The sequence below is a fragment of the Pteropus medius genome, unplaced genomic scaffold (assembly GCF_902729225.1).
Source record: "Pteropus medius unplaced genomic scaffold, Ma_sr-lr_union100, whole genome shotgun sequence".
Taxonomy (NCBI): Eukaryota; Metazoa; Chordata; class Mammalia; order Chiroptera; family Pteropodidae; genus Pteropus; species Pteropus medius.
In genome coordinates this window covers 14,007,462-14,021,217 of record NW_024354499.1, presented here as the reverse complement: position 1 = coordinate 14,021,217, position 13,756 = coordinate 14,007,462, and the positions used below count along the sequence as shown (strand labels likewise).

Genomic DNA, 13,756 nt, shown 5'->3' with positions numbered 1-13,756 from the left:
TCATTCCCAACTGCAATATGAATGTTTCCATAGTTCTATTATTTTTGCCACCATTTTGCAATTTGATTGGTATAAAATGACATTTTCTTATGGTTTTAATTTGCTGTTTCTTAACTACTAGGAAGGTCGTACATCTTTTCATATGTTTATCAGGCATTTAGGTTTCCTTTTCTGAGAATTTATTCTTCATATTTTTGTCTTTATTCATATCGGATTGTTTTCTTTTTCTTACTAATTCACTGGAGTTCTTAATAGTTTTGTATACTAATTATTAGTTAGGACTTCAGAACCAATGGCGAATGTCTAAGACCATCTGATGGTTAAATTTATGTGTCAGTTTGATCGGGTCACACGGTTTCCAGACATTTAGCCAAACACAATTCTGGGTGAGTCTGTGAGAGTGATTTCGGATAAGGTTAACATTTGAATTAGTAGACAGTAAGTCAGATTGGCCTCTTTAATGTGGGTGGGCCCTACCAATCAACTGAAGACCTGAATAGGACAAAAAGACCAAATAAGAGGGACTCCTTCTGCCTGATTGTTTGAGCTGGAGCATTGGTCTTTTCAGGTGTTTGGATTCAGACAGAAACATTGGCTCTCCTTGGGTCTTGAGCCTGCTGGCTTTCAGATTGGAAGTTATACCACCAGTTCTGGTTTTCAGGCCTTTGGACTTGGACTGGAACTACACCTTGGCTCTCCCGGGATTCCAGCTTGCTGACTGCAGATTTTGGGGCTTCTCAGCCTCCATAATTATGTAAACCAATTGTTTTTTATATTTTATATATATGTAATATATATACTATAGTATATACATATTACACACACATGTACACACACACAGACACTCACAATCGGCTCTGTTTCTTGGGAGAAGGCTGACTAAAACAGACTACGAATTCCAAATGAACAGATGGGATCCATCATTTTATAATCCCTAATCCAGGGACGAGGCCAGACCAGTCATCTCATGCAGTGGCCTGTCGGAGCTGGAGATTACCTTGTAGATATGAGACTCCCCTACTCTCCCCTGCCACCTAGTGGTCTTGTGCACTTTCCTACCCATCGGGACATCATCTTGAGGAGAATCAGGGCAAGAAGGAGAAGTCAGGAATACTGACCTTTTATGAGAAAGAAATCAAATCAGCTTACCCTAGAGACATTTAAATCAGAAGAAAATATAATAATGTAAATGCGTAAGTTTAAACTTTCTCCTTACCTATATTACCCAGCAGAATAGATGTTCATGAGAAAGACGAGATTAATAACACAACATAAAGAGCTATGGATTTCTTTTTGAACATTTGAGCATACAGAGTAAACTATAGTCCTTTTATAGTTGCATTAAAAAATGTCTTAAATAACAAATAAGTTTTAATCACTAGATTATTATACTTTAACATTTTAAATGATCTCCACTTTCTCAAATGAAGTTTATATCTGCTTTTATGATTTCAAAATATTTTCAATTATAGTTGACATATAATATTATATTAATTTCAGGTGTATAACACAGTGATTAGACATTTATATAACTTATGAAATGATCACCCTGATAAATCCAGTACCCATCTGACACTGTACATAGTTATTATAATACTACTGACTATATTCTACATGATATACTCTATAATCCCCTAACTATTTTATAACTACCAGTTTGTACCTCTTAATCCCTTCCCCTTCACCCACCCTGCCCTTGCAATCTGAGAATCATCAAAATGCTCTCTGTATCTACGAGCTTGTTTCTATTGTTTGTTTGTTTATCCTGTTTTCTAGATTCCACTGTCTTTCTCTGTCTGACTTACTCCACTCAGCACAATACCCTCTAGGTCCATCTATGTTGTAGCAGTTGGCAAGATTTCAATTTTTTATGGCTGAGTAATATTCCATTGTTTATATATATATATATCAACTCTTCTTTATCCATTCATCTCTTGATGAACACCCAGGTAACCTCCATATCTTGGTTATTGTAAATAATGCTGCAATGAACATATGAATTCACATGTCTCTTCAAAGTAGTGTTTTGAATTTCTTCAGATAAATATCCAGAAGTAGGATCACTGGATCCTTATTTGTCTCTTGTTATAGCCTTTGTTTTAAAATCTATTTTGTTTGGCATAAGTATTGCTACCTTAGCTTTTTTGTTTGTTTCCATTTTCATGCAACATCTTTTTTTTTATCCTTTTACTTTCAGTATGTGTGTGTCTTTTGATCTGAAGTGAGTCTCTTGTAGGCAGCATATATAAGGGTCTTATTTTCTTTCTTTTTTAAAAATTTATTTTATTATTAGTTTCAAGTATATAGTACATTGGTAAAACATTTATATACTTTATAAAACGATCTCCCTAATTGCTCTTTCTCTCCTCTGGCTCTCCACCTAGCCATTACATTAATGCTAACTGCATTCCCTATGCTGTGCTCCCCATCCCTATGACCATCTATCAACTATTAATTTGTACTTCTTTAACCCTTCTCTTATCCAGTTAGTCACCCTATCTCTTGATTGGAGAATTTAATCCATTTACAGTGAAAGTAACTGTTGCTAGATATGTAGTTATTACCATTTTATTATTCATATTTTTGATGTTTTTTCTTTTTTCTTCTTTTTCTCAAAGAAGTCCCTCTAACATTTCCTTTAATACTGGATTAATGATGGTAAACTCCTTTAGCTTTTTCTTGTCTGGGAATCTCTTTATCTGTCCTATTATTCTCAATGATAGCTTTGCCGAGTAGAGTAATTATCATAGGTCCTTGCTTTTTATCCCTTTAAATAATTTATGCCAATCCCTTTTGGCTTGCAACATTTCTGTTGAGAAATCAGCTGACAGTTTCATGAGAGTTCCCTTGTAAGTAACTAACTGTTTTACTCTTGCTGCTTTTAAGATTCTCTTTTTGTCTTTAACCTTTGAAATTTTAATTATGATATGTCTTGGTGTGGGCCTCTTTAGAGTCATCTTGTTTGAAAATCTCTGCACTTCCTGGGCTTGTATGTCTATTTCCTTCACCAGGTTACGGAAGTTTTCTGTCATTATTTCTTGAAATAAGTTTTCAATTCCTTGCTCTCTCTTCTCCTTCTGGTATCCCTATGATGTGAATGTTGGTATGCTTGATACTGTCCCAGAAACTCCTTAAACTATCCTAACTTTTTTGGATTATTTTTCCTTGTTGCTGTTCCAATGGGGTGTTTTCTGCTACCTTATCTTCTAAATCACTGATTCGATCCTCTGCTTCATCTAATCTATTTTTCATTCCTCCTAAAGTATTCTTCATTTCTGATTGGTTCTTGTTTATGTTTTCTATTTCTGCTTTTCTGTCTTCTATCTTTTTGTTGAAGTTCTCACTGAGTTCCTCTACTCTTCTCATAAGTTCATTGAGCATCCTTACAACAAGTGTTTTGAACTCTGCATCTGGTAGATTGTTTGTCTCCATTTTGTTTAGTTCTTTTTCTGGAGCTTTGTTCTGTTCTTTCATTTGGGACATGTTTCTTTGTTTTCTCATTCTGGCTGCCTACTTGTGTTTGCTTCTATGTAATAGATAGAGCTGTTATGTCTCCTGGTCTTACTAGACTAGGCTTATGTAGTAGGTGTGCTGTGGGGTCCAGTGCAGTCTTCCCCAATCGCCTAAGGTGGATGCTCCAGGAATGTGCCTTGTATGGGTTGTGTGTGCCCTCCTGTTGTAGTTGAACCTTGGTGTTTGCTCATCAGTGGGAGGCTTTGACCTTCAGGCTGGTTGGTTATGATGATTGGCTGTGACCGGTGGAGGAGCTGTTGTGCAGGGCCTTACCCTATAGAGTCGGATCCACTCTAGTGCCTGCCTTGTCCACCCTTTGATTGTGTTATCCTCAGATGTGACCCCAGGTAGTGCTCTGTCTCAGACTGAAGCTAGCTACTGGGCGTGCAGGCAGGGGCTTCCTGAAGGGGTGTGCCTCAGGCCAAGCTCAGCTGTAGCCTGTGCCCTGCTGGGGCCACCTGACATGAGTCACCAAGCAATTGGCAGTAGGCAGCCATGTGCACTGTGCTTTGAAGTGCCTTCAGAGATGAAGCCGCAAATTGAGGCTGGCTGCCACTAGTGTCAGGCTTGGGGCTACTCAGCAATAGAGATGGGGCACGCTGAGGCCAGATGCTGCTTGTTTAGGCTTTGTGGATCTTTGAGAGATTTTAGGAAAGTTTGCATTATGAGCCAAGACTGGCCATTTGTGTGGAAATCCCCTGGAAGTGGCTTGAGTGGGCCTGTAAGTTTGACTTACCAAGGTGGGTGAACAGTGTTTTGCTGGAGACTCAGATATAGCACCCACCTGGGTCTGCAAGCTGGGCAGGGGAGGGCTCAACAAAGGAACAATGTCCTCTGCCAGCACTTCTGTCTGGGAGAAAGCCGCCCCTCTGGCCCTCGTCCTGAAGCCAGACAACTCCGTTCCTCCCCGTATGTGTCTGGCAATGTTCGAAATGCTGCCCAGCACTGGAACTCAGAGCAAGAGAACCCATCACCAAGTAAATCCATAGGCGGGTCTTTTAAGAGGAGCACTTTGGCTTCCTCTAGACTTCCTCCTTATTCAGCCACAATCTCTGCTGGTTTTTACAGCCAGAAGTTGTGGGGACCTCTCTGGAATCCTGGGCTGGGGAGCTTGGTGTAGGGCTGGGACCCCTTGCTCCTCAGGGGACACCTCTGCAGCTAAGATATTTCTTCTGATTCTCCACTGCCACATGCAGGAGTGGGACAAGCCCATTTCATGTCACTGCCTCTCCTACCAGTCTCGAAGTGGCCTCTTCTTTGTGTCCTCAGTTGTAGGACTTCTGTTCAGTTAGACTTTAGGCAACTCCCAATGATGGGCATTCTTTAGTTTAGTTGTAATTTCAATGTGGTTGTGGGAGGAGGCAAGCACAGCATTTACCTACTCTGCCATCTTGACTGGAACTCAGAGTTGGCATTTATGATTTTTGACCCTATTTTAGCAACATACATAGTGAAATATTAATGTATCTTAATTTATTTAGTAAGGGATATCTGAATATAGGAATTCATGCTCCAAAGAAGGAACATAAAATACAAATTTTAACAAGAAGATGTTCACATGAGTTGATAAAATTGCACAATGTGACCTTACCGTTCTGAATATCCGCTCTCCCGGGCAAACCTCTGAAACGCGCCCATGGGATCTGAGCCTGTGCTTAAGATAAATACCAGGGGGGTGGTGCATGACATATCTTGATACAGAGTAGGCAGGTCCATAGGTGGTGTCTCTATAAAGTGTTTTCCAAGATTTTCTAATACAAAATCTGTAAGAGCAAAAACCACCTGAAAGGTGAAAAGAAAAACATTGAAAATATGTTGGTTTTGGCCTTCATAATTTTATCCTATTTCTCCTCTTTAGCTTCTCAGAGGTCGGTGCCCTATCCTTTGAACTCATTTTCTTCTGATTGGGTATGTTTCTTCCTAGAGATCAATTTGGTGGATTTGTACACCACATAACTGCTGACAGCTGTGGCTCTCATGACTTCACTGAGCAAGACGAACTATTGGATGAGAGGAAAGGCCCTCATCATTCCATCCATCTATAAACCTGCTGTTTTCCCATCCTTGTCTCCTTTTGTCTCACCCCTCTTGCATTCTCATGGACTTTACTTTCAGTCCTTTCATTATCCCTTTTGGCATTATTGATCTCTCCCTCTCTGCATGATCTTCTCATCATCATACAGTGAAGCTCTACTGTCTCCTATTCTTAAAACCAAAACAAGAGCCTTCCCTTGACTGCAGCTCTCCTTCAACTCTTTCATTTCTTTGTTCCCCATTTACAAGCCAACTTCTCAGAAGAACTGACTTCATATATTGTCTCCTCATCTTCATCTCTCACTTACTCATCACCCACTTCTTGGGTACCAGCCTTAGCCCTAATCATCATACATCTGCCTGGCCATTTTCTATACCAATGTGTTTTCTTTACTGATCCTATCCTAGCCAACTTACTCCATTAATGCTCTCGTAGACTTTGTCCATCTATAGCCCATATAGGGCCTTTGTGTGCCCTTTTCAAGATACTCGGGCCAGAAAACTGTCATAATAAATATATAAACCTAATGTATAATATCTACAATATGAGTGGCTACCTTAAAGGTTGTTCAGTGCACATCCTTCACAACTGTAAGCAGCAGTTTGGCTTTAATGTTAGCCCTCCATTAGATGTTGACAACACCCTGTCCAAACAGGCCTTACTTTGTTTTTGGTGTTGGGGGAGGGAGCATCCCAACCTGGTTCAGGGACATGGTTTTGGATACCCCACTATGGCCAACTCGAGAAAAGAGATGTTCACATGCTTGTCCACTTAAGTGAGGCTATATCGTGGTGCTAACTATAAAGGTGGCATGGTCCAGAGGGACATCCCTGCAACAGGGCCAAGGGGCATTGGAGCGTTGTTTTAGCTTTGTCACTGTAACTAAGTGTCATTCCCACATAGTTTAAAAAATTATTTTTATTTAAAATATTTTTTTTAAAATATGAGCTATTTATTTGCTTTTTACTTTGACAAAAAGTGCTCATAGTGTTTACAATAAGCAAAGCACCAATAATTTATTTCTTGGGGGCTATTATGCAAATAAAAAAGTGGTAACACACTCATAAAATGTTTTTAAATTAAAAAAGTTTTGTAAACAAGACAATATGCTATTAATATTATATAGAGATCTAGATTTCCAGTTGCTTTATTAATCACAGATCAGAAACTTTTGGTTACATGTGCAATTTCTCATGTGTATGAATTGATTCATTTTATGAAACATTTCAAATATGCACAAAATAAATTTGCATAAAACACACCTTTAGGTTAGTCTCTGGTCTACTTAATATATACCCAGAAATACATATATCCAAGAACATGGTTGAGTACATAGAATACAGAAAGGAGACATATCAGGTAAAACTATAAAGCCAAGGGTTCCTGTAGAATTAGCATGCAGTTTCCTGTCTTTTGATTTAGGATAGTGCTATTTGTCTCTCCAGTGTTGTGTAAGGTTCGTACTTCTTAGGTGGAGAAAAAGGCAGTACAATAGAAGTGAATATGTATGCACGCCAGCCCACAGATCTCACCACCATTGCTAAATGGTCCTTTTCACTTTCATACTAAGTGGCTAGGAGTTCTCTGTCGTTTCCAAAAGTATATTAAAGTCTTTGTTCATATAAAAAATAATGTTACAGCTCATATCTCATTCACTCAGCACAGAGACTTCTTGGATTCTAGTTATTCTAGTCATATAAGTGAACCAAACTTGCTTTTTGATTTTGAACCCATCGCTAATGTAACAGCCTGATTAGGGAGTGCTCCCTTATAGCTGACAACACTGCTCAGCTGGTAGGAGTACAGATTTCTTGCCTTGGAATTTCTTATCAGTTCCTCAGCTCCAGTTTATGTCCCATCTGTATCTAAAATAGCCTCACTTTCAGAGTCCTTATCAGATTCCGTTCCATCTAAGATAGTCTTATTATCTTGTAGTGGTCTTAACTCTCTAGTTATTTTGAGGTCTTTATGTTCTCCCCTGTACCATGCTCTTGTAGGTTCCTAGATAGTATCCACTGACCTGCTTCTCAAGTTCTTTCCATACCACATGGTTTAAACTGATCAACTTCTCTTTGTGATCCTTCTGGAATTTTGATGTTTTATTCTCATCAAGATCTTAATGGCAATAGTGGCAAGAATTTGCTGTGGAAGTGCTTCAGATTTCTCATGTATCTATGATCTAGAGTCAGGAGTTTCTTGAAGATCACTATCTGCAAATCCTATGTCTGGTTGCAGAATCAGAGAATTTGAAGTCTCCTCCATTTTTATCATTTAGTTCTTTGCTAGGAGCTCTTCTCATGCTCTTCTTTATAAGCTGAGTTTCCCGATTCTGATATATGTGGCTCCATTACGTTTTGCTTAGAGTTCTTTTCTTGGTCTGCTGCTTGATCCTTTACACAGTCTCTGGCGCATATAGTTGGGTCTTAATTTTTTTAGCCATTTAGCCACTCCGTGACTTTTGATTGAAGAAAATCCATTTACATTTTAAGTAATTACTGAGAGGTAAGAACTTACCAATGTCATCTTAATAACTGTTTTCTAATTTTCTGTATTTCCCTTGCTCCTTTCTTCCCCTCTTGTTGTCTCCTTTTGTGAATGAATGATGTTCCATAGTGACATGCTTTGATTTCCTTACCTTTATCTTTAGTGTATCTACTGTAGGTTTTTGCTTTGTGGTTCCATGAGGTTTACATAAAACATCTTATAGAGATAATGGTCTATTTCGAGCAGATAACAACATTCGATTACATACAAAAACTTTTCCCACACACACATCCATTTTTTTGATGTCACAGTTAACTTTTTTTATACTGTACATCCATCAACAAATTGTTTTAGCTATAATTATTTTTAAAACTCTTATCTATTTATCTTTTACTAGAGTTAAGTGATTAACACACTATAATTCAGTATGAGAGTGTTCTGAATTTGACTATATATATACTTACCTTTAGCAGTGTCTTTTATGTTTTCATGTTACTAATTAGCACCCTTTCATTTTAATTTGAAGAACTCTTTTCAGTACTTCTTGTAAGGCAGATCAAGTGGTGATATACTACCTTAGCTTTTGTTTGGAAAGGTATTTCCCCTACTTTTCTGAAGGATAATTTCAGAAATCCACTGATAGTCTTATGAGGGTTCCTTTGAATGTGAGTTTTTTTTTCTCTTGCTGTTTTAAAAATCTTCACTTTGTCTTCGATTTTATTATAATGTGTCTTGGAAAAGATCATTTTGGGTTGAAATTTTGAGGAAACCTATAAACTTCCCTAGCTTTGAGAAGTTCTCAGCCATTATTTCTTTAAATAAGCTTTTGACCCCCTTGTCCTTCTTTTCTCCTACTGGTACTTTAATAATGTATAGATTGTTTCTGTTAATGGAATCCAATAGTCCATATAGACTTTTTTCACTCTTTTTTTATTCTCCTCTGACTGAATAATATTAAAGGACTTGTCTTTTATTTCACAGATTTTTTTTCTGTTTGATTTGATCCACCGTTGATAATCTCTACTGTATTTTTCATTTCATTCATTGTATTCTTCAGCTCAACAAGACTGGATCACAAAGAAGTAGAAGATCTGAACAAATCAATTACAAGTAAGGAGACTGAATAAGGAATCAAAAACCTTCCATCAAAGAAAAGCCCAGGACGTATGGTTTCACTAGTGAGTTCTACTAAACATTTAAAGAAGAATTAATGCCAATCCCTGTCAAGCTCTTCCAAAAAATTGAAGAGAAGGGAACATTCCCCAAATCATTGTACAAGGCCATTATTATCCTGATACCAAAGCCAGATAAGGACCCTACAAAAAAGAAAACTAGAGGTCAATATCCCTGATGAATACAGGTGCAAAAATTCTCAATAAAACACTAGCAAACAGAATTCAATAGCACACTAAAAAGATTATATACCTTGATCTAGAAGAATTTATTACAGGAATGCAACGATTGTTCAACATTTACATATAATAAATAGGATATACCATGTTAATAGAATAAAAAATAAAAATCACATGATCATCCAATAGATGCAGAAAAAGCATTTGACAAAATACGACATCATAATTAAAAACTCTTAACAAATTGGGTGTAGAAGAACATACCTTAATGTAATAAAGACCTTCTAAGACAGCTAATATTCAATGGTGAAATGCTGAAAGCTTTTCCTCTAAGATGAAGAATAAGACAAGGGTACTTTCTTTCACCATGCCAATTCAATGTAGTACGAGAAGTTCTAGCCAGAGCAATTAGACAAGAAAAGAAAAAAGCCGCCATCTAAATCAGAAAGAAAGAAGTAAAACTATCTATTTGCAGATGACACGATCTTGTATAAAGAAAATCCTTACTTCAAAAAAAACAAAAAAAACAAATCTGTTAGATCAAATAAGTGAATTCCGTAAAGAAACAGGATACAAAATCAACACACAAAAATCAGTTTCTATACATAAACAATGAAATATCTAAAAGAAAAACAAAGAACTATTTCATTTACAGTAGCATCAAAAACAAAATAGGAATAAATTTAATCAAGGAGGTGAAAGGTCTATACACTGACCATTACAAGACATTGATAAAAGAAATTGAAGAAGATACAAAGAAATGGAAAGATACCCATGTTTATGAATTTTAAAAATTAATATTATTAAAATATGTTTACTACCTAATGTCAGCTACAGATTCAATGTAATCCCTGTCAAATTTCCATTGGCATTGTTCATAGATATAGAAAAAAATCCTAAAATTTGTATGAAACCACAAATGACTCAAAATAACCAAAGCAATCCTGAGAAAGAAGATCAAAGATGGAGGCAGCATAATTCCTGAATTCAAGCTATGTTACAAAGGTATAGTAATGAAAATAATATAGTACAGATATAAAAAGAGACACATAAACAGAACATAAGCAAGAGCCCAGAAATAAACCCATATATGTATGGTCTACTAATATTAGACAAGTGAGCCAAGAATTATCAGTGGGGAAAGGATAGTCTCTTCAAAAAATGGTGCTAGGTAAATCAGATATTCACATGCAGAAGAACGAAAATGAACCCCTATCTTATATCACACACAAAGTAACTCAAAATGGATTAAAGACTTAAATATAAGACCTCAAAAAATAAAACTCCTAGAAGAAAACAGGGAAAAAAGTTCCTTGACATCGGTTTTGCTAACAAGTTTTTGGATATGACACCAAAAGCATAAGCAACAAAAGCAAAAAAAAAAAAAAAAAAAAAAAAAGTAGGACTACATCAAACTAAGAAACTCCTGCACAGCAAAAGAAATAATCAACAAAATAAAAAGGCAACTTATGGAATGGGAGAAAATATCTGTAAACTATATAGGTGATAAGTGGTTAAAAATCCAAAATAGATGAGTAATTCATACAATTCAATAGCAAAAAAAATATATATATAATCTGATTAAAAAATAGGCTCAACATCACTAATCATCAGGGGAATGCAAATCAAAACCATAATAAATATTCTCTCACACATGTTAGAATGGCTAACAAAAAGTCAAGAGATAACTAATGTTGGTGAGGATATGGAGAAAAGGGAACCCTTTTGCACTGCTGGAAGGAATGTAAATTGGTATAGCCAGTATGGAAAACAGTATGAGGTTCCTTTAAAAACTAAAAATATAACTACAATGATCCCACTTTTGGATATTTATCTGAATGAAATGAAATCACTATCTCAAAGAGATATCTGAATTCCCATATTCATTGCAGCATATTCATAATAGTTAAGACATGGAAACAACCTAAATATCTACTCACAGATTAATGAATAAAGAAAATACAGTATATATAATAAAATATTATTCAGTCATAAAAAATAAGGAAATTCTGCCATTTGTCATAACATTGATGGACCTTGAGGACATTATGCTAAGTGAAATAACTCAGATGTAGGAAGACAAATACTGTATGATATAATTTATCTGTGAAATCTAAAAATGTTGAATTCATAGAAATAGAGAGTAGAATGCTGGTTGCCAGTCAATAGAGGATGAGAGAAATGAGGAGATGTTGGTTAAAAGGTACAAACTTCCAGTTATAAGATGAATAAATAGTGGGGATCTATGTACAGCTTAACTATAGTTAACAATGTTATATACTTGAAAACTGTTAAGAGAGTATATCTGAAATATTCTCACCACACACAAAAAATATTAATTATGTGAAGTGATAGATGTAGTAACTAATCATATTGTAGTAATCATTTTGCATTGTATATATATATCACACCATCACAGTGTATATCTCTTAGTCATACAAAGTTACATGTCAATTATATCTCAATAAATTTGGAAAAAAATAACATAGCTTAGTCAATGTAAATTAAAAAATCTGTCTCTTCAAGTGGCAATTCTATCTCTCTAGCATATTTTTAAATAAAGGAAATTATAAAGTGACATTTCTTCCTCTCCAAATTTTTAATTAAAAATGTAAGAAAACCATTTGCAATGACATGGATGGACCTAGAGGTTCTTTTGCTGAGTGAAATAAGTCAGACAGAGAAAGATAAATACCATATGATTTCACTTATATGTGGAATCTAAGGAACAAAAAGAACAAACTAATCGAAAACAGACTCACAAAAATAGCGGACAATTTTTGGTGACAGACAGAGGGGAGAGGGGCTGGGAGAGTGGGGTGAAGAGTTAAAGAAGTACAAATTAGTAGTTGATAGCTGGGCATGAGGATAGGGAGCACGGCACAGGGAATGCAGTTAACATTAATATGATGGCTGAGTGGAGGGTCAGGGGAGGGAGGAAGCAATTGGGGGGATCGTTTTATGAACAATATAGATGTCTAACCAATGTACTGTATACTTGAAACTAATTTAAAGAAATAAATTTATTTTAAAAAGTGTAAGAAAAAACTCTCTTGAGAAACACTCAAAATACTAGAAATAGCAAGGAACTTCCTCAACCTGTTAAGAGATATTTATGAAAATCCCATAGCAAACATCATACTTAATAGTGAAAAACTGAATGAATAGTCTTCTTAAGAGTAATAAGACAAGCATATCTACTTTAATAAACTCTATTCAACATTGCACTGGATGTACTGGCCAGAGGAGTTAGTCAATGAAACGAAATAAAAGACTCTAGATTATAACGGGAGAAGTAAAACTATATTTGCAGATGACTTGATTTTTTCAGGATACAAAAATATACAAAAATTAATTATATTTCTCTACAGTAGCAATGAGAAAACCAAAAACAAAATTAAGAAAGCAATTCCATGTACAAAAGCATCAGAAAGAACAAAATACAAAGAAATAACAAGAGAAGTGCAAAACTTAATCTCTGCTGCAATAAATTAAAGAAGATCCAAATAAATGGAAAAATATCCCATGTCCATGGATTGGAAAACTTACTGTTAAATTGGTAATATTCTCCAAATTGAAAGGCCCTCTACAAAGGCCTTTCAAAATTCTGGCTGTTTTCTTTTCAGAAACTGCCAAGCTAATCCTAAAATCCATATGGAAACTCGAAGGACCCAGAATAGCCAATACAGTCTTGATAAAGAAGAACAAAATTGGAGGATTTACACATGCCAATTTCAAAACTTGCTACAAAGCTACAGTAATCAAGATAGTGAAGTACTGGCATGAGGACAGACATACAGATCAACAGAATAGACTTGATATTTCAGAAATAAATTCTTGCAAGTATATTAACTTAATTTTTTGGCAAGGGTGCCAAGACCATTCAATGGGGGAAATAACTGTCTTTTCAACAAATGGTGCTGGGACAACTGAATATCCACATGCAAAAGAATCAAGGTGGCACCTTAATTAACACTAACACTATATAAAATACTAACTTAAAATGGATCAAAGATACAAATGTAAGAGATAAAACTTTATAACTCTTAGGAGAAAACACAGGAGTAAGTGTTCATGACATTGGATTAGGCAATCGCTTTTTAGATGTGACACCAAAATCATGAGCAACGAAATAAGAAAATACACTAGACATCATCAAAATTAAAAAACTTGTGCTTCAAGGAACACCATCAAAAAAGTGAAAAGACAACCATAGAATGGGAGAACATTTTTTTTCAAATCATATATCTGATAAGGGACTTGTATCTAGAATATTTAAGAAATTTCAACTCCATAATAAAAAGACAAATAACCCAATTAAAAAATGGTAAATGTTCTGAATAGACAGTTCTATAAATATCCAATAAGTATA

At 35.7% G+C, this 13,756-nt stretch overlaps 1 protein-coding gene across 1 annotated transcript in view; it reads right to left on the bottom strand.

Moving 5' to 3' along the window:
- The window catches only part of DNAH6 (dynein axonemal heavy chain 6), a 236,789-nt gene that overhangs the window by 45,615 nt on the left and 177,418 nt on the right, over nucleotides 1-13,756 (bottom strand). The window contains exon 63 of the mRNA XM_039852518.1: nucleotides 5,105-5,295. Within this exon, the coding sequence (XP_039708452.1) occupies nucleotides 5,105-5,295 (191 nt within the window). The remainder of the gene's footprint in view (nucleotides 1-5,104; nucleotides 5,296-13,756) is intronic.